This window comes from Eretmochelys imbricata, chromosome 4, assembly GCF_965152235.1.
Source record: "Eretmochelys imbricata isolate rEreImb1 chromosome 4, rEreImb1.hap1, whole genome shotgun sequence".
Taxonomy (NCBI): domain Eukaryota; kingdom Metazoa; phylum Chordata; order Testudines; family Cheloniidae; genus Eretmochelys; species Eretmochelys imbricata.
This window is the reverse complement of record NC_135575.1, coordinates 65,393,234-65,416,097: the sequence shown is the minus strand read 5'-3', so window position 1 is coordinate 65,416,097 and position 22,864 is coordinate 65,393,234. Positions and strand designations below refer to the sequence as shown.

Sequence of the window (22,864 nt, the reverse complement as noted above, 5' to 3'; positions counted from 1 at the left end):
GGAGGTTTCATCACATGACATAATCTTTAAGATTCATCTTTAATTCCTGGAGACTCCAGGACAATCCTGGAGGGCTAGCAACCCTTGGTTGATATTCATTTCAATCACATTCATATAAAACAAGAGTAAAACCACTGAAAATAATAGAGATCATAGGCAGACAGGGCCAGACCCTGGGCCCTGGCTAAGGCTTATTTTTGCTACCCCAGTTTTGAAAAGCAGCTTTAAAGCTTGTATAGCTGGCTACCCACTGTAGAAAAAACACTCGAACCAGCTATTTTGGCTCTACAGCAGGAGTGGGCAAACTTTTTGACCCAAGGACAACATCTGGGTATGGAAATTGCATGGTGGGCCATGAATGCTCAGGAAATTGGGGACTGGGTTGCAGGAGGGGGTGAGGGCTCTGGCTGGGAGTGCGGCTCTGGAGTAGGGCCAGAAATGAGGAGTTCAGGGTGCAGGAGGGGGCTCTGGGCTGGGACCGATGGGTTCAGAGGGCGGAATGGGGATCAAGCCTGGGGCAGAGGGTTGGGGCGCGGGAGAGGGTCAGGGGTGCAGGCTCTGGGCAGCACTTCCCTCAAGCAGCTCCTGGAAGTGGCGGCATGTCCCGTCTCCAGCTCCTACCTGGAGGTGCGGCCAGGCAGCTCTGCGTGCTGCCCCATCCGCAGGCGCCACCCTGCAACTTCCAGTGGCCGCAGTTGGCCAACGGGAGCTGCAGAGGTGGCACTTGGGGTGGGGGCAGTGTGTGAACCCCCTGGCTGCCCCTACCTGTAGGAACCAGAGGGGGGACATGCTGCTGCTTCCGGGAGCTGTGTGGAGTCACGGCATGCACCGAGCAGGGCAAGCCCTCAACCCCGCTCCCTGGCTGGAGCGGGGCAAGCCCCAGACCCCACTCCCCGGCAGGAGCTCAAGGGCCGGATTAAAACGTCTGAAGGGCCGGATGTGGCCCCAGGACCGTAATTTGCACACCCCTGCTCTATAGCATCCATTACTGAGCACTTTACTCCAGCACAACAGGGAATGACTGGTAGGGGGGGAAGGGGAGTCAGAGAACTGCTGAGCTGTGGGTTCAGGTGCCAGAATGGCCCTTTCGAGGCTAAGTTACTCCTTGGCCCACTAGCTGTGTCCCCCAACACTTCTCTGATTTGTGCCAGGCAACAAACAGCCAATCCCAAGGATGTGACCCACAGTGTTAGGATCCAAAACCAAGACTTTATGACACAAGTTGTGAAATTGAAACTCTGTTAAATTGGCTTCAATTTCAACATTTGTACTGCAGGCTAATTCTTTGAAAATTAAATTCTTATAAAGAAAGTGAGAATAAAACATCAAGAGTCCATACTTTTAATAAAAATATGTAATATGTGGGGGAAATGCATAGTTTAAACCAAGAGTGTTTAAAAAACATCCTCTTCACAACCCACAAAGGTCTCAGATTTCTTTTCCTATATTGCAGCTGAAAGACATTTCTAAAACCTAAAACAGCATAAGCAATGCAGTTACCAAGCAGCTTTAGATTTCTGTGTGCTCTTTTATGCTGTTGCAGGTGGAGGAGAGGGAAGGAGAGTGCCTAAACTTAGTTCTTAAATTATAAATATTCATTCACTTCACCTTGAAATTGCAAACTGTGAATTAGATATTCTTTAGACAAGTTTCAGGTCAAATCAGAATTCTGAATCCTATTCAAAGACAATGCAAAGTATTACATATATTATTGTGCCACCTCAAACTCCAGAACTAGAACATGCAAATATGAGGTAGAATTTAGGAATAATATTAAGTGGCTGCATTATACAGATCCCTGATCACATCTGGGTGAGTCACATCAACTTCTACCCCATTTAGAGGATCTGAGTAACATCATTATTCGATAGAAAATAAAATTATGATTTTTTTTAAAAAATTAATATAGTCAGTGTAACAATGTGAAATAGTACAAAATATATTTATCAAGAGATAAACTGATTATATATATATATATATATGGAATGAGCAGTGGTAACCAGACTTGAAGTACTGTACAAGAACGATCACAGAAGTATACTGAAACTCTCTTAATCTAACATTACTGCTATTAATTAGTAGTTGTTATTAAGATCTGATATCCAGTTTTATATCCAGGAGGAAGGTTATTTCTTTTCCTTTACTCATGTTTATTGATTAGCTAACATAGTGCCACATGTACACTCAGATGGTTACTCCTGGTGTGGATTTTCTCCTCCATTATGTAAGTGTGTGAAATTTCTCTTACCCATCCATTTTGAGATGAGGGTTTAAATACATTCATTTTCAAATAATTTTCCAAATGTCATGTCTGTGCATTCCCACATTTGACCTGGGTCATGATGAAGTAGAAATGCAAAACCTGTCTCTTACACATCTTTAAATTATTTTGTGTTTAACTTTTAGCATTGACCATTGGCCACTACCAGTGAAAATATCAGCAATAGAGGTATAGCAAACAGCTTTGCATGACCTTTTTGCAGATATCACTGATCAGTTAACAAGAAACATCTAAACTTAAGTGAAAAAGAAAATATTTTTTCCCTTCTAAATGATCAAGATCATTCTCCATTTTGAAGAGGGAGCAAGTAAGGAAAGACGAGTGTCCATACATCACATCCACAAGTAGAATTAATATAACACCCTACTGGCCTGATCCTAAGAGGCACTGAGTATGTATAATTTCCACTGAAGTCATTGGTCTTCAGAAGTCCTGAGCACTTACAAACCCCACGGACTTCAGTGCAAATTGTTATATCTATCTATCTATTTAGTGGGATCTTTCCTTTCACAGGCAATAGCATTTCTTTCCAAATTATAGAAGTCCAGCATTTAAAATATGAAACATTTTAGAAACCCTTGTTAGCAGCATAAGTTACCAGTTTCTGTTGCAAATTTCTAAACTGTCCTGGTTGCTATAGTATATGAATATTATAGTACTAACCCAAAGTGGTTAAACAGAGATATTTGTCTGACTCGTGTAGCATGTTACCTGTGTATAAATTAAATTCACAGATTCTACAAAATTGGGAGATGGCAGACATAAGTAAGAAGAGAGAAATAATACTAAGGGAGCTAGAGAGACTAGGAAATGAGCAGGAAAAAAAACAAAAGGAAGTCAAATGTAGATGACATTCAGACAGGTTTACTTGTCTCTTCATTTACCAGGAATAAATGACTGTGGCACTGCGCAATCTTAGTTGAACTGGAGATCCATTTCTTGACTTAGGAAATGAGACACAGACTATTATTGTGCAGTCTTCACATCCATCATCAATTACCAGGATAGCCAGTTATCTATGGATTCCAGTGGGACAGCTGATGTATATAGTCTAGGACATTAAAACTCAATCTTGCTTGCATCTAAATCTACATTTTCTTGCCTCTGCAACCATTGATAACACCATTTCCTCTAATGTAATGGTTTGTCTTGAAGCATAATCCTCACGGCATGTTAATACAAATGCATTTTCAGCCTGTGTGGTCACAGGCCAGTCAAAATATGATCTGCTGCCTCTGGAGAAAAACAATAGACAGGATGAAGAAAGAATGACATTAAAGATTGGGAAGTGCTCATATACTATGGTGATGGTGCCCATATAAGTAGCTAAGATACATAGTCAGGGTCTCTGCCACAAAAGTGGCAGCCCCTAATAGGAGAGACCTTTAATATTCCATGGACACTCACCTTCAGAACTTAGTTACCATATCTACAAAAGTACATTGTAATTGCAATGTTGTGAAATGTGTTAGAGAGAGAGACAGAGATAGAGAAAGATCTGTTGCTTATTCCTAGACAAGTGGGAGATATATAACCTTTTCTTGATTATCACCTCTCATCGTTATTTTTAATGAGCCTATCGCCAGGGTATCTGGACACCAAATTTAAAAATTAAGACTTTGTTAAGGTTATCCATAAAAACCCTGTTCTCCACTCCTAAGTTCAGTCACTTTACTGGAACTTTTTTTTTTTTTTTTTGGGGGGGGGGGGGTTAAAATTCACTTTCATTTTGCTATCACCCTCCCAATGTCTCTATTACCTCAATAACCTTGTGATGGATTTGGATACACTCTGTGATACTTCATAAATAAAGTATATAGGGATGGGGTTTTTTGGTTTGATTACACTGGCTTCCAGTCAACAGGAGGCTGTCTAGAAAAACAGGCAGGAAGCGAAAGAATGGCTCAAGAGGGCCACCTCTCCACAAACACTTGATGCTTGTTACAGGGAAGTGCCAAGACTATTAGCTTTGAATATTTTTCCTCTTCTCCACCGACTTGCAAACCTGGTTCAAAGCAGGACAGGAAGAGTCCAATGAACGCAGGAGATCAAAACAACTACAGCAGAGTTTAAAAAAAGAACACTCTCTCAAGACAGAGGATGGGTTGTTCTGGGGAACCAGACTAAGACACAGGTATCTGCTGGGATGTCTGGAAAAGTTAAGCCTGCATAGATTGCCAGGGGATGGTAAGTTTTTAGGTAAGCTAGCCATGCAAATAGTGTTTGTTGTTTTAAAATCCTGTCTCTAAATGCTTTGTTCTTACTGCAAAATAAACAATACTTTAGCTTAAGAAGACTCTCTGGTCACTATATACACAACTGGTCACAGACTTCCAAAAAGAAAACCCACAGACGCCCATATTCAGTTGTACCTGGTGGCTAAGTACAATTGATACACAGGGCACTGTAGAACAGGACCTGGTCAAAGAGTAGAAATACTATGGAATTCCACCTCAGGAAAGGTAAAGAAACAAGGCCTGACAGCTGAAAGGAGGGTGCACTCAGAGAGGTCAAAAAGGGACAAAAATACAGCTAATGTTGCAGTCGTCACAATCCAGTAGAATACGTTGGCCCTCTTAATAATCATTACATGATCAGTAACCATTAGCATCATTGACAGGATGTAACAATGACGTTAAATGAAAGATTTCCAATCATCTCACCTGTGTAATCCCTGTAAACCATATGGATCCTATATCATCAACACGAACTCACAGACAGCTTACCCATATGTGATATGAAGCAAGGCATTATCAAATGTGTGGTGGTGGAGATACATTTATATTGATGGTGGTGGGATCAGGAACTAATTCATTGACCAAAGGTGACTCTTAGAAGGTTTTTCAGCAAGTCTGAGCAGACATATAGGTGGCATTCTCAGTTTGAAGTCTATAAGGCTTCCTTGAGTTTGTCAGGATACATTATTTCTCATTCTTTTGGGCTTCTGAGACATACACTATGATGGGATTTATTGTCTCACACAATTCACTGAGGTTACAGGGAATCCTTCTCCTAACAGACCATGTTATACAAGGATAATTATTTGGGAAAAGAACTGCTAGTGAATAATGTTTCTTATTGTCTTGTTCTCATATCAGTTATCTGTTGTCCTAAAATCTCATTATGCTGTGGCATCTGTAATTTTAATAAGTGTGTGGTATACACTGTTGACATGTAGCATGACTGTCAGGGAAGAAATAGACATGTCTCAGACAAGTTAACCCACAGAACATTTTATAACACACTGTACTACTGTCCAGATTGTCATATGATATGTAAACCCAGTTGCCAGAACCTGCTTATAGCTTAGACGTTGGATGATTTAGCATCATGTCCCACTATTGAAGAGTTCAAGACTGCTGGTTGACTGACAGAAAGTGTGGTAAATATACACTGCTGTATTAACTTCAAGCATTTAAAAAACAAAAAACAATATACCACTCAAGATGCAGACTTTGATTCTAGCTTATCTAACCAGAGAGATATGAGCAGATGCTTTACACAAACAGTGATACGCAAATAACAGTGATGCAGATATATGATAAAGTGAAACGTAATGAAGTGAAACATAACATAATGCAACAAGACGTCTGACGTATCACAGTAAACTGCAAGCACTATTACTTTTTATATGAAGTATTAGTCTTTTGTGATGTGGGCATCTGATATTCTGAGTGATATGCACCATACTGCAGAAAGGGTCTAGTACTATACAATGATATAACTTCTTTCAGTATCAGGGGAATTATACAATATGTATGGGATGAATATCAGCATGTATCTAACTGCCCTATGTACAATATATCCATTTTGGGACAAGCACTGAATAATATCAGGAACAATAATCCTCCAGAAATTCTAACATGTTCACATGATTTCTCATAATATTATTTTAGAACAGTTTATCTCAGTTTATTCAAATAGTTCCATTCAATTGACCAGTTCATTGAAATTTAAGAACACCATTGGGAGCTCACAAAACAGGCAAACTTGTTTTCCTCCTTCAATCTATGGATAATCTATGGATCTACTCGTTCATACATCTTGAAACACATGGTGACCAGAATGTATCATTTCAATTCACTAACTAAACCTCACATTTCCTTTGTTTAAGAAATCAGTTAGTTTTAAATGCAAAACATTTTTGATACAACTCTTTTCTTATGCTTCTCTTTCTAGCTCTGGCATGACCTTGCTGTGTGACCATAGGTAAGTCACTTCCGTTCTCTTTACCTCTGTATCATGGGGATGGAGAAAATTCTCTAAGTCCTAGCAGGAGAGAGATTTGAGCACGTCAGGAGTTTTAGACCTCTTGAGCTCAAAAGGACAATGGGTGATTGTTGTTTGGGGCAAGGATTTACTACTTGTCCCCCATTCAAAGCCAATAACACATCTCTGTGTTTGCAATCATGAGTTAGAAATTCTCAGTGCCCCTCTGTCTCCCGCTGCCATCAGATGTTCCTTGGATTATAGAGGCTTGGATGCTAACATGACTGGAATTTGTTACTGGCTCCCTGGATGTTCCTAGCCAATGAGGGTCTCAGTCTGGCCTCACTAGACACTAAAGATCAGGGTGGATAGATTTCATTCAAAATGTTTTTAATTTGTATTTATGAGTTACTTTCCTAATGAAAGATTGATTCTCATGAAATTCTTAGTGGTGGCAGATGGCAGAACAAGGAGCAATGGTCTCAAGTTGCAGTGGGGGAGGCGTAGGTTGGATGGGGAGGCGTAGGTTGGATATTAGGAAAACCTTTTTCACTAAGAGGGTGGTGATGACCTTGAATGGGTTACCTGGGGAGGTGGTGGAATCTCCATCCTTAGAAGTTTATAAGGCCCAGCTTGACAAAGCCCTGGTTGGGATGATTAAGTTGGGGTTGGTCCTGCTTTGAGCAGGGGTCGACTAAATGACCTCCTGAGGTCTCTTCCAGCCCTAATCTTCTATGATTCTATGATCTCTGAATAATTAGGTGTATACTCATGTAAACAGACAACTGCTAGTATCCAACCATACATTCCTTGCATATCCAAAATTTCTCAATTCACTGGGAATTTTTACATGCACAAAGGTTTCAGGATTTGGCCCCTAAGTGAATTACACAAACTGATATTCCATCTAGTGTTGGCATTATTATATGTACACATGAAACACGGTCAGCATCTTCCTGTTTTAGAGAGCACTAGGCAAAGAAACATGTTTTAGACTAATCCACCCACATTTTCTCTTTTTCCTAAATATGTGCAGCCACATGCAGATAACATATAGATCTTGGGAATAATACTATCTTGGTTAGAAAATATAAATGGAGATACTTCAGTCAATTTTTAAAGATCCATTTGGCAGATCTGAGAATACAATTCAGCCCTTAAAATTTTTCTTATATGGTTATATTGTGGGACAGACTTCCAGGGGAAGTTACAAATGTTTCTTAAACTAATAACTATAGGATGAAATACAGGGACAGATTTTGTAACCATTACTCACATGGAGTAGTATCTAATCACATCAGTGGTCAAAATACATGCAGTATAGCCATACACGTGAGCAAGCACTACTCAGAGTGAGGGTTGCAGAAATGGGCCCAGATTATTATGTGTAATATTACAGTATAAATATTTTACACAAATGATACAATGCACAGTTTATACAGAATTTTATCCCCTTACTCTCCAGAATGCCTATCCCCATTGAATAGAGGGATGTCCTGATACTGAATGCCCTCCAGGGACTGTCACTAGCTACCTGGGAGGTCAGCTATCCCTTAGTTACCATAACTTCCCATGACAGCCATGTGCCACCAGAACAATGAAACTATTGATCAACAGGGCAGGCTTATGAGTATGTGGATAATGGAATTTCACAGGAGCCAGATCTAGATTATGGAGTTTACCTATCTTCAGAAGGGCTACAAAACCTCACAACTTTAAAAACTAAATACACAACTCATTTCTTCAACTTAGCTTTTCCTCATAATTTTACTTACACCCCCAGCAACTCACCCCCAAACCCTTGTAAACTAGCAAACTATTTCTGCTACAAGCTAGGAAAGAAGAAAAAACAGAGAGATTATTGCTCATCCTTCTCCCTCCCTGCCACACTCCCCATATTTAAATATTTGGGAGGTGCTCAGACACGGCAGTGATGGAGCCAAATAAGTACCCAGATAGATACCAGGTAAGGAAAGAAGAGGTTATTTTTTCTACTGCTGTGTGGTGTGCCAGAGAGGTTCTGTAGAGTCAAGATGCATTCTCTACTTTTCTTTTAGTTATTTAAGGAATATTTTGTGGACCGGTAGTTCACCAAGAAAAATTCTAGGATAAATTTTCAAATAATTCCATTTTTTAGCCACCTAGAAAATCTTCAATTCCACTAACATTTTAAAATTTTAAATGTATTTGTTTTCTTTTAAAATAATCAATTTATTGGACCTTGTTTTCTCTGATCTTTCTGAGTTTCTGAGTCTGGCCAGTGGCAGAAGTTATATTCTCTGTAAGGCTCAAAGGGGCTATTCCTCAGCTTCAGAAGGGGTTGATGTGGGTTACTGAGTACAGACCAGAATTTTGGAGAATACCTGGAAAAAAGGCTACAAGTTAGAGCAATAATCTCAATGTATTTCAATTTGCCTTAACCAGAAATACCAGGGAACTGAGAAGAATGTACACTGGGAAAAAACAAGTTACTTGATTGACTGCTTTGAACAAACCTTAGAAGCAGGTTACAGAATTTCAGTCTCAAAGATGCCCATCTACACATACTTATCCATCATCAACCGCATACAATACTTGTATCTATGTCTAACATTTATTAGTTATCTTTTGCTCCTTTGCCCTCTGGCAGTTTCTGCAAAATAAGAACAGTTTAAAGAAATTCTCTGTGACAAGAATGAATTTTTAAATTAAATAAATACTTTTAATATGATAAACATTTCCCACCTAATTAACACTTTTATAATACACCATATATACTCGTTCATAAGCCGAATATTTTTGCTAAAACAGTGACGCATCATTAAAGAGCAGGGGTCGGCTTATAAACGGGTCTACACCAAAATCTGATGATTTTAAACTCTATGGAATCATTGCATTGAATATCTAAGACACTGTAGTTTTGTTTACCTGGAGCGTCTGCAGGCATGGAGCCCCTCAGCTCCCTGTGGCGCTCCTCATCCCGCAGCTCCCATTGGCTGGGAACGGAGAACCGCGGCCACAGGGACCTGAGGGGCTCCATGCCTTCAGATGCTCCAGGTAAACAAAACGTCCCAACCTGCCAGCGGCTTACCGTGACAGGCTGGGAGCCAAAGTTTGCCGCCCCATTTATTAATGTCAAAACTGCAGCCTTTTAAAGTTGCAAAGGCTTGTTTAGTGGACTAGATTGGCTTGAAAGGAATACTAAAAGAGCAGTGCTGCAGATCTGCATGACATTTGACCCAGGCATTTCACAAAATGCTATGACTTACAAGCCAATCAGAAAAGTACAATGAACGATGGTACTATAGCACTGGTGTCAGTCCACGACTGTGTAATTTGATCTCTTCATGCATTTCTACCAATGGACCTCGTAAGTCTCGAGACAATATGAAAATATAACATGCAGAATCGATGGAATCTCTAAAAATTGAAATAGCCTGTTATCCCCACAGACATGCCACTCTACAAGGCTGCTTTGAAATAAACAAAGAACAATAATACTTTGACAGTGATAAAGCAGGTGACATTCCTATATAAAGTCCTACAAAACCTATAACTACAATAATAATAGTAATCTATTTTCATACTAATATTTAAAATGAACAGTGAAATCAAAAGAAAAAGGTCTACTTATCACGCAGCGTTCAAACTTAAAGTTGCTGAACATGCAGAAGCAAACAATAATTGCGCCGCTGCTCGTGAATTCTGTATCAATGAGAAGCAAGTAAGACAATGACGAAAAATAAAACAACACTAAAAGACATGCCAAGAAGCAAGAAAAAGTGTCCAACAAGGTGCGCTTCATTTCCTGAGCTGGAGAAAGATCTCAATAATTGGGTTGTTGAATGTCGACAAAATGGGTACATTGTCACTAGAACTGGAATTCGTCTGCATGCTCTGCAAATGTCGAAAGATGACAAATACAAGTCAGTAAAGCCATCAATGTTGTCGCATCAGCGGGTTGGTGTACTCGCTTCATGAACCGTCATAGTCTCTGTCTTCGTCAGCGAACAAAGATAGCGCAACACCTGCCGAGAGATCTGGAAGAAAAAAATCGAATCTTTCCAAAGGTTTATTATAAAATATCAAAATATTTGAACTGTCACAAATAGGAAATACGGACGAAACACAGACGACATTTGATCTCCTGAGCAACAGAACAGTAACCTGTGTCGGTGAAAAAAGAGTTTTAATTAAAACTACTGGCCACGAAAAAAATCCATTTTACAGTGGATTTATCATGTTTGGCAAATGGATCAAAGCTCCCTCCTGTTGTTATTTTTAAAAGAAAAACTTTGCCTAAAAACATGAAATTTCCTGCTGGTGTCATCATACGTGCAAACGAAAAGGGATGGATGGATGGATGAAAGTGAGACTATTGAATGGCTGGAAAAAGTATGGAATAAGAGACGAGGAGCACTTTTCAAGAAACCTGCTATGCTCGTTTGGGACATGTTCAGGGCACACAAGACAGATGAGGTGAAAAATGTGGCCAAAAATATGAAAACTACTTTGGTTGTAATACGTGGAGGCTTAACTTCAGTTCTACAACCGCTTGATGTCTGCCTGAACAAACCCTTTAAAGACAGGCTACACAAAATGTGGTCTGAATGGATGTGCTCAGGCATGGGGAAGTTGACAAAAGGTGGGAATCTTATGAAGCCCGAAATCAAGCTGGTCGCCCAGTGGATCAAGGACGCATGGGTGTCCATTCCCTCGGAAATGACAGAAAAATCATCTAGGAAATGCTGTATCAGCAATGCACTCAACAGGTCAGAGGAGGATGCCATATTTGATGATGACAAAACAGAGGCTGATGATGAGAAGGAATCTGAGTCTGAAGACGACACTGCTGACATCTACGATGACAGTGCAGGTGCAGCTGTGATTGAAGCCGAGTTTAATGAACTGTTTGGTGAATCAGAGACTGATTCAGACTTTGAAGGATTTTAAGACTTTTTAAAGTCTCATATTGTTCTAAGTTACTTGTTTTAAATATCCATTTACTGATTTTAAATATTGACTGTAATTTTGAAGGTGAATACATATTTGTTTAGTTATTATTATAACAACAACAAGTTTTTCATTAGATAACATTAAAATAATTCTAGCAAAACTTTGAGTGTTTCTTGTGACGCCAGCTTTTAAAATATAGCAGGGGTTGAAAAACTTTGGCTCCCAGCCCATAAAGGTAAGCCACTGGCGGGTGGGGGCGTTTTGTTTACTTGGAGCCTCTGTAGGCACAGAGCCCCTCAGCTCCCAGTGGCCGCGGTTTGCCGTTCCCAGCCAATGGGAGCTGCAGGAAATGGCGCCACTTCCCACAGTTCCCATTGGCTGGGAACGGCAAACTATGGCCACTGGGAGCTGAGGGGCGCCATGCCTGTGAACGCTCCAGGTAAACAAAACATCCAGGCCCGCTAGCGGCTTACCCTAACAGGCCAGAAGCCAAAGTTTGCCAACCCCTGAAATATAGGGTTGGCTTATGAAAGGGTCATACAGTTTTTGCTATTTTTACCTATCCATCTTGGGGGGTCGGCTTATAAACAAACGGGCTAAGGAACGAGTATATACGGTAGGTCAAATTAGTGCCTTAATCAACAGGACAGTGTCCCTTTACGATTTTTACTACTTAGAAAACATTGTCAGTTCAGTGTTCCTCTCTTTGAAATCTTTCCAACACCCAAGGTCTTTACAAAGCTTTCAGTGGCAATCACAGATTCACTTCACAAATCCATTCATCGTGTTTTCTATACCTGAACTACTGGTTAATTGCAGCAGACACACCACAAGCATGCAGTCACCTCCACTTAGTGAACAATGGAGACAATGGGATTTATGTAGTTCCTTGAGCAAGAGTTTATGTCAAATCATTTCACAAACACATTCCCCATCTGTGGAATTCTTTGCAGGTTTATACAGCAGAGCTCCCTATTATGGCCTTTTAATTCCAATATATCAATTTGTTCTTTAAATCAGAAAATATTCAAGGGTCAGACACTACAGCAGCCTTATTCTACTATAATCATTATAGGTTTATACATAAGCATTAAATCTCAAGAAGGATAACCTGTTAAGTGTCAATTTAATGAAACAAGAGACTGCACTGTTTCAAAAAACAACTGGTAAACTGGTTCAGATCCAAACAGACGAGAGAGCAACACATCATACTACTCACCAATTGTGTAATCAAATAAAACACACAGAAAAAAAGGAATCATAAATAATCATGACAAGAGTTTGTCTTAGATAGAAACTAGAATTTTCTTGTTTGCAAAACGAGTTAGTTTCCAGTAAATATTTGTAAATAATAAAATGAATTTAATGCAACCTTTTTTCTCTGCACCCCCCATCTGGCAGTTTCATGCTGACACTAGTCAATTTCACAAGGGACAGTAGTGTTTGGCTGACAGCTACTACACTGGGAATGGTGCAGGTAAATGGGGAAAATACTAACATATTTGCCTGTATAGTACAGAGAAACCTGGTGTTAAAGTTTAAAGATGACCCTCATTAATAGTCCATTTTACAGTGTTAAATTACCTGTACTAAATTACCATCTCTCCAATCAAAGTAACCAAATATTTGTCCCAGATGTAGTATAAATTTTTCCTAGGAGAATAGCTGAATGACTTAAGACTGTGATTTACATAGTTCATTGTTCATAGTTCACAGTAGATCAGTGGTTCTCAAATTGTGGGTCCGGACCCCAAAGTGGGTCGTGACCCCATTTTAATGGGGTCGCCAGGGCTGGCGTTAGATTTGCTGGGGCCCAGGACTGCAGCCCAACCCCTACTCCCCAGGGCTGAAGCCCAAGGGCTTCAGCAGAGGGCAGCGGAGCTCGAGCCCCCTCCCGCCCAAGGTCATGTAGTAATTTTTGTTGTCAGAAGGGGGTCACGGTGCAATGGAGTTTGAGAACCCCTGCAGTAGATCATTATAATAAGCTATAAATTTTTTCCTTCACTAATGGCTAGGGCTAATGGAAGACAGATGAAGATTTTGACTTTATATATTTAAGCATATTTTCACTAGGAATTTGTATTTTAAATATTAAATTATATTAGTTTAATAAAGAATGCAATAATATTTCACATCAAATAAATTTAATCTTTTATGGGATTCCCTTTCGCTTTTCAAGCAACATTCTCATCCAGCTTTATGAAAAGATCACTCCTTTGAGATTATTTTAGTCAGCCCTTAAGAGGTTACTTATTTAAATTTATTGGTGGGAAGAAGCAATATTCCCTGAATTTTTCCAGGTAAAAAGTATTAAGAACAAAAAGACTTAACTATGTCATCAGCAAAAAGCAAACAAACAACAAAACAGAAAAACCCCAAACAAACAAAACACAACTCTACAATATACAAGGTCATCAACTAAAGAAATATCCAATCTGTATCATGCAGTTTAAGGGACATTATGGGAAACAACAGGGAGTGTGTAACTTTTATAGGATTATGTGGGTCTATAGACCTGCACAGACATTTTGCAGAGCTCACAATCTAAATTCTCTCAGGTTTGGCAAACTCACACAGACTATGTATTTTTTAGGATTTTGGAATCAACTGGCAGAAACTGGTATGTTCATAGCTGAGTCATCATCTTTTCTTATCAGGACAATAGCAAATAGAATATGAGAATATTTCTGCACAGATTCAGAGCAAGATATCATTCTACCTCAATTCTAAATATTATTTTCACCACCCATTGACATTAGAGGTGTTCTCAATGTCTTCTAACTAGTCCAACAGGAACTCCTCCACTGTTATAACATTAGGATCCCATTGGCTGTGAGTCTCTGAATTTAAGATATGCCAAATATGGGTACTTTGTTTATTTTTAGAAAATCTGATTGGGCCTACCTTTATGTTAATAACCTGAAGCCTGAGCTTCCACCTCTATAAAATAAGAATAATGATACTGACTTCCTTTTTAATGTTCGTTGAGATCTACTGATGAAACACATTATATAAAAGTTAGGTATTATTATCAGCCTCAGGTTTTCCTTAAACAACCTCTCTACAATGACGTAAAAACATTTTATCAAAGGATTCTAAATACTGTAATAAATTCTTAAATCAAATCAATGAGGCATACTGTTCATCTGACAATTGTTCAAAGAAAAAGGCAGACGAACAAAAAGTAAAATCTACCTGTAACATTTCAGGAGATCCCTGGTCATATTTGACACTAAAAACTCAGGAGTTCCAAATCCAACTGACCAGCACCCAACTCTTTGGAACCCAATCAAAATAACAAAATAAATAAATAAATCCTTCCATAGATTGTTTATTTGGTATAGGATCAGAAACATCAAACAATTACTATAGCCATTGTTCAAAATGAGAGTTCAAAAAGGGTATATACAACCAGTGTTTGTGTCTGGCATTTAAAAGAAAAACAATAATGGCTTTTCCAGTTAATGTTTCCTTTCTCTTTCCCCAGGAAGATATGTCCCCTAATTCCTGCCCCTTTCTTATAGTGCATTAAGCAATGACACTGGTTAAAAAGTCTACATTTAGCACAGAAGAACACCAAGTGACAGCAATATCTCAGATATCCCTGTGTAGTAACTGTGTAAAATACTGATTTTTAAACTGGTGACTCTGGTAGCTCATGCATGGCCTCTAGCCTCACCATTTAACTCTGGCAATCTCTGCATTTACAGCATGTTTTTTCTATATTTAGTGGTAACCCATTCTACCCTGTCAGTCCCTGTCTGGAGTCTTCACATCACATCATGCAAAAGATGACAAAGGGTAATTTGTCCATGAGAAAACTGTTATGCCATTCTAGAGGTTGAAATACAACTAAAGTGTTTTGAAATTAAAAATAGGGAGTCTTTGCACAATGAAATCATCTTAGGTTTTCACTAAGGGTTTTACTGTATATGCTCTCTGCTACTGATCTCTTTATAGTCAACTGGGCAATTAATAACTTTCAAGTTCTATATTTCATCAGTAGAACTGTTCGAAAAAGGCATGTGTCAGTTCATCTAATACAGCAACCATCAATGGTATTTACTTTAATATAAAATAAATATTTACATCTTACCCATGGAGAGATGTTAAAGACACTAGTTGCATTACCAATACATTACGAATGTGAACAGCTGCATTACTTTTTGGCTGGAGCAAAACCTACATATCCAGGAAATGGATTTTAATACCACATTTGAAACCCTCTTTATTAATAGTATATTTTTGATCTGATGCTAGACAACACACAATTATAAGTCTGTTCTATTATTTCTGCAAAAATCTGAGGGTATTGGACTGAAATCACAACTTTCTAAATCACAATTAAAAACAAAGTCATTTTGCCATCAGATTTTTTTCATGACACTTGAAATGAAACCCAAAGGAGTCTACGGCAGAAAACGAATGCTTTAAGACATTATACTGACCAAAAGCCCTTGCTCTCCTTCCCACCCACAAAAAAATTATTAAACAACTATATTCTTTCAATAGGAAAAATCAGGCTCCACTTTATAATTGTATGCAATCTCTTCAGATAAAAGGAAGATAATATCCATCAGTCTTGTCACACAAAAAGTATAAAAGAGATAAGGAACATACGATGGGCAGAGATATTGCTTCTTTTTCCCCTTTCCTTTCTTTGAAGATTTCTCTTTGGAATAGGCTTCTTCAACCCATAAAGACAACAAAACAAAAAAGAGAATTTCCAGTAAGAACTTCATCTTGAGGGCATAAGTCTCAGAAGTACAGCTGATCTATGGTAGATAAGAAAAAAGGGCTATATTAGTGGGGTTAATTATGGAAAAATGGGACTATCTACATATAGGAAGTAAACAAATACATTTCATTCACACACAAGGATCACAGAAAACTCAGCTCAACAAATTATCTCAAGAGAGAGGTGCTCCTAGGCTACAAATGAGATATAGTGTTTGTTTTAAGTATCCTCCCAATATTTACGTACATGGATAGACTGTATGATAGTTAGGAGATACACAATAAATTGATATAAACATATTTTTGTTGCTGTGTTTTGGAGGAATACATTTAAACTCTCTAAAGGAAGCCCTAACTCAAGAGGCCTGTGAATTCTCACCTGACATGGGTAGACTTCCCCCTCTAAAAACCCACCATATTCACCCAGAGATATTTATATGCCAGAGCATGCTCCACAATATGCCAAGTATTGAGATCATAAGAATTTCATATTTCATTTTAAACCACTGTGTTCAACAAATTTACCATTAATAGACAAGACACAAAGTTAGGGACTCATACTGTAACCTTAATGCACCCAAGTAGTCCCATTAATCTAAATTTTAAGCGTGAATAAAAATTGCACGTGTAGGCTCTTACATGGGATTGTATATTTGAATAGCTTTCAAATACAATACATTAGACAACAAAGAATATACCACACGTATTACAGAAATTACAGATTATAATGAACATGGTAATTATCAAGGGTGACCAATAACCTACAGAATACTATGCTTTCCTCTGCATTTTGTGTCCTAACTACCACAAGTAGCTTTTCCATCCTTTTCTCCCTAGAGCAACAGAAGCACTTTATAGATTTTTTTTCTTTTTTAGAAACAGTAGTTGCATCTCTCTCTCTCCCTTGGAAGCAGCAGGATATTTATATTCCTTTTAACATCAGCAACAGAAGGAGCTTCTTGTCCACCCTCCAAAAGCAACAACAGAAGGGGCTTCTTATGCCCTAAGCAAACAGCAGCAGGGGCTCCTTGCCAAATTACAAGATATGGGACTCTCCATCTCCTTCCCAAGCAACAGCTGCAGAGCTCTGATACCTCTGCAGCTGCAGGAGCAGTCTCTTGACTCTCAGCCCCAGCAGCAGCAGGAGGATGAGGGATAGCTTACTACCATCACTCATACACAGCATCCAGGGACTTCCTGTCCTCTCTCCCAGTTAGAAAACTGTCCTCCCCTCAAAGAAAGCAGCATTAATACACGATAGTAATAATAAATAATAATCATTTATATAGGATCTTTCATTGGAGGCTCCTGAAGAGCTTTACAAAATGCACATAAAAGGATCCTTACATGCTAACTATGGCATCGAGTCCCAGTAAACTACCTCCCCCCCACCCCACACCATTCTCCAATCACAGCAACAGTGACTCTCTACTCCTCCCCCAGCCAAGCAGAGCAACAGGGGGTTCCCCATGGCCTCCTTCTCCAACCACAGGAAGCTCTCTGGGGCTGGGGCTCCCTTCAGCTGTGGGTCTTGTACATAGGTGCTGGAACTAGGGATGGGGGGGAGTACCCCCTGGCTTGAAGTGGTTTCCATTATATCCAGGGTTTACAGTTTGATTCATTGGCTCTCAGCACCCTCACTGTACAAATTGTTCCAGCGCCCCTGGTCTTGTACACTGCTAGCGGCAGGTTATTTGCACTAAACTCATCACCAACCCAGCGACAACAGGGGCTCCCCGGGCCCTCCATTCTCCAGCAGCAGCCACCCCACCTGCAACAGCAGCGCGAGCGACGCCCCGCCGGCCTCTGCCAGGCCAGCCCTGGGGCTCCCTGTCCTCCGCCTCCCGCGCGCAGCATCCCCGTCTCCCTGCTCCCCACGGCCGCGAGCAGCGGCGTCTCCACCAGCTGCCCAGTGCCGGCCGAGGGACTGAAGGCGCTTCGCGAGGAGACAAGCGCGCCCAGTGCCCAGGGGCCCCAGAGGCAGGGACTCACTGGGCCAACGGGGATGATGGAGCATCTCCTCCACCGCCCCCCGCGCCCGGGCCAACGTAGCACGCACGCAGCCCCACGGCCCACCCTGCCAACACCCGGTACATACCACAGGGCGCCCCCCACCGCCGGAGCGCAGGACGCCGCAGCCCCCGATTCCCCCCACCCCTTTCCTAGAGCCGGAGGGGGCTCGGGAACCAGCAGCGCGCCATGGCAGAGCCGCGACGGACCGAGCACCTCCTCCAGCAGCCGTGGCAAAATGAACCCTGCCTCGAAATGCGCCCTGTCCCCTACTGAGCATGTGCAAAATGCTCACCCCCCCCCCCCCTTCACCCCCGTGAGCATGTGCACAGCGCCTATGTGCCCTGGAGAAGTGGAGCCCTTTGCCCTCAGTTTCCCCGAGTGCTCGTTTCCCCTAGGGAATGCGGGGAGGGAGCGGTATAGTTAGGAGCGGAGAGGGAAGGGGATTAGGACGCATATTTGCTCTTTCCTGTGAGCATCACCGCTAGAATTCCGGCAGGGGGAAAAAAAGTTAAACTGGGACAGTGGCATCAGGGGGTAAAACGCGAGGCTCGCTCTTCCCCCCGCCCTAACCAGATCCCCTGCTCTTGTGGGCATCCCTGAGTGCTCAGATATAGAGGAGAGTGGACACCCACTGTGAGACATGAGGGCTACAGGAGGGCAGAATTCCCGGCAGAAGTCAAGTAGTGGGGTGAAACACTGGTTCGGGATATGGGGGTGGGAGTAAGTATCCAAGGGGGTTCCAAAGTAAACGGAAAAGGGCAATTAACAGGCACTGGAAATAGAAACTACACAAAAGTAGAGAAAATGGAATAGGAATGGACAGTAAATACCATTTTAAAAATAGGGGGAAAGGGGGAAGTGATATAGTTTAAAAATAGAAAAACATGGAGAGGGATAAAAAGAAAAATTAAAATAGGCAAGAGCAGTAATATAGTACAATTTTAGTGAATAAATAAGGAGAAATAATCTTGAACTACAAGATATATGTCACCACCCTGCTCATTCTGCTGGCATGTTTGCCCATTCTTTTTGTCATTTTTTGTTTTAGATTATGTGAACAAATCACAGAGACTATATCCTCCTATTTGTTTGCAAAGTGCCTAGCACAGATGGTTCCAGTTCCAGTTGGGACACTACCATAATGCAGATAAAAATTATAATGATAAATTCTTGTTGGAGGAGCTTTGGGCATTAGACAGCATGGCAGAGCATATCATATAAACCGGTATAATTCCCCTGAAAAAAAGCAAGGATTTCTGTTTCAAAGATCATTGTAATTTTGCATCTCTTGCAGATACTGTAACTTATTTTATAAAATCTTTTCTAATTATTACATAAATTAGTTGTATTATAAATCAAGAGTGAATAGAAAGGGACATCATTTATAAAAAAAAAAGGAAGGCCCCAATCCTGCTGAAATACACACACACACACACACACACACACACAGCACTTTAACCATATAAGTAGTTCCAATGAAGTGCATAAATACTTGCAAAATCAGGGCATTAAGGCCAAATTATGGAAACACATACAGGAGTAAGTTTAGTCATCTAAGTAGACTCAGCATAGAACAAGTCCACTCGTCCATTAGCATCATGGTCCTTAGCAGGGCACCTTTCCACTACCATTCCTGGTTGCAGGGCATATTCTCAATATTATGTAATATTCCTCAAAGTGTGCCCTCCTCAACTCTTCATCCATGGTTTACAGGATGACATATTCTGAGGATTGCCTCATGCCACTCAGAATGTTCCTTGCAAGGGACCATGGATGCTAGTGGAAGGGCAAGCACATTCTGCTGAGCATATGCTCTAGAATGTGTCTTGCTATAAGAGATGAGAATGTATTGATGGGCACATTCTGAGGGGTGTCATATCCCTCAGACATGCTGTGCTATGAGGCATGGGTGCTAGTGGAGGGTGAGCACATTCAAAAGGGTATTCCACACACACCAGAATGTGCCCTGTGGTAATGGAAGTGAGTGTGGGTACGCTCTGGTGATTTTTCCTTTGCTGCTATATATCAGATGCTTGCGGTACTTTCTAATATTTGCTCTGTGCCCATCAGAATTTTACCAACATCTCCACAACCTCATTCAGCAACACATGTCAAAACTCAAATGAATTAGTCTTTGCATGTGTCTCCTTGACATGCAGCCCTGCCAGCACAGGGAAGAAAAGAAAACACAACAAAGTGGTTCAAATCAGATCAATTTTATCTTCAAAACACCACAAATTCTTCTCACAATGGAAAGAAACAACTTGGATAAGTCAGTCTATTCAACCAGAACCAATGTGCTGTTTAAGATTGTAGATGTTACAGAGTAGGCAAAGAAATTTTTGTTTCAGTGAGAGTACAAGAATTCAAAACAATCTGTAGGACTCAAGTCAGTTCTACATATAATATTATAAATTTAATTTAAAAATTGTACATAAGGAAATCCAATAGATTTATTTTTAAATTCAGGGTAAGGTTAGCACAAAAGGTATCTATTTTCCTTCTCACTTAGGTGCTGTAAGTCTGCACGATTTCTTCCCTGTCTAAACAATAATACAAACTATCATACCTGAAGTATATTTTGTTAACATGGTGAATGATCAGACTTTTTATAAGACCTACAATTCTATTTGCTTAAATTATGGAATCTGTCTTAGACACCTAGCAGGATCATTCTCATCTAAAACTACTGTACCAAAATAAATGTTGATAGATCTAAGTACATGACTCATTCTTCCATGACCATAACTCTATTCGACCAAGCCCCACTAGTCACACATGCCTAATAGGTCTTTCAGCCTTGAACCCTATAAGATGGTTACATAATACAGCTGGTCAGACTTTTTTTAATTAAAAAACATTTTAGATAAAAAACGGACAAAAAAGGTAGCAAATATCAGCTGAATATTTTGTTTGTTCTTTATAAAACTTGTCCCCTCCAAATTTTATGGAGTTTTGAGGAACTACATGCAAACTGCAGATTTGCTCATGTATGCAAATTAAATTAGGGGTGATGAATGTAATTAATGTATAAACATTTGTAAAACTCCAGACACAGTGCTGCTGAATGGTATTATGGTATTTGTGCTCCACTGTTCACTGACACTTGAGGAAGTACAAAAGATCATCCAAAATTTACAGACTGGACATGCTGGCATTCCACCTGAGCCACTCAAAGGTGCCTCTGAACCAGTGAGCATCAGCCTATATCAACTGTTCTTAAAAGTGTGGGCATCAGGCAAAATAGCAGAAGAATGGAAAGACAGCACCTCTGTAAAAGAACAAGGGATCTCATACAAAGTGTGGCAACTACAGGCCGATCTCCTTGATATTGGTTCCTTGAAAAGTCTTCATTCACATTCTCCTTGGTAGGATGCAGTCCCTCGTTAACAGACATCATCCTCCACAGCAATTATATTTAACTGTTGGGCAGCTGACAATGAACGCTGTCCTTACCCTCCAGCTTCTGGCAGAGCTGCACTGAGAATTTAACCGCCTACTTCACAAGGCATATAATCAACATGAAACAGCTTTTTGTTTTCAGTCAACAGGTCAGCTCTTTGGCTAGTACTTAAAGGAATTGGTGTTCCAGACGTTCTGCTAAACCTGATGCATGATCTTCACACTGGTCCTGGTGCAAGGGTGTGCATTGATTCATGGCTTTCATAGCATTTCTACACAACCTCAGGTGTGTGGCAGACATGCATTCTTGCCCCAGCACTATTCTGTTAAGCTATCAAGTGGATATTAGGACTTAGCGTGCCACACCACAGAATCACAGTTGGTCAAGGTGTGTTCACCGTCCAAGACTATGCCAATGATGCCTTGCTTGTAGAGAAGTCAGAGAATTTCAGCCTCATCCTCCAAGGCGCTGCTCACAATATGAAGTTGAAAATCATAGTCCAAAATCTCAGAGCTGGGCCAGCAGTAAACCCCAGTGAAGACAGGGTCAAGTAACAGGAAGAGCTGTGATGAGTTTATCTACCTAGGTGGTAAGCAGTGTTCAGATGTTCACCGCAAACCCAATGTTCTTCGATGAATAAGTCTCACATCCTGCATGAAATCCAGGTGTGGCTTAAGGACTTAAAAATGTGTTTGGCTGAGACAAAGTTCAGGATCTATTAAACCTGTGTACTACCTGTATTGCTCTCTGAGTCAGAAACCTGGACCCTCTTACTGGCAGACTTGGAGTGGCTAGAGACATTCCATGTACACTGTCAGCACCAAATACTGAACATAAAATGGTTTGACCAGGGGTGAGAACACTTACCGGTACAGGGTGGGGGGAGGGAGAGAGGGGACTCCAGCCCCCAGAAGGGGCAGGGCCTCGGGCGGAAGGGGCGGGGCTGGGGGGTTAGCATCCCCCAGCCAGCCCTTCCATGCCGCATGGCCCATGCTGTCCGGGGCTCCCGTGTTGATTTAAAGGGCCGGGGCTCCAGACGCTGCTGCTGCAGTAACTGGGTATGGGCCGGTGCGGGTTCTTACCAGTATGCAGTACCGGCCTATACCGACTCACTTTCACCCCTGGGTTTGACTTTGTGCGAAAGGTCATAATCTCTCACAGGTCTGGCCTTCTTTCAATCACTCATTATATTCAGAAGCAGTGTTGCCTGCTTTTTAGCCATGTTGCCAAAATGAACAAAAACACCCCAGCATACCATGGTCTCACACTCTCCCTTGACATGTGAA

The 22,864-nt window shown here is 40.7% G+C and overlaps 1 protein-coding gene across 1 annotated transcript in view; it reads right to left on the bottom strand.

Moving 5' to 3' along the window:
* Positions 1 to 18,452, bottom strand: part of GLRB (glycine receptor beta) — a 72,693-nt gene extending 54,241 nt beyond the window's left edge. The window contains exons 1-2 of the mRNA XM_077814477.1: positions 18,261 to 18,452; positions 16,046 to 16,200 (exon numbers count right to left, since the gene is read on the bottom strand). Of these exons, the coding sequence (XP_077670603.1) occupies positions 16,046 to 16,200; positions 18,261 to 18,452 (347 nt within the window). The remainder of the gene's footprint in view (positions 1 to 16,045; positions 16,201 to 18,260) is intronic.
* Positions 18,453 to 22,864: the final 4,412 nt, after the last annotated feature.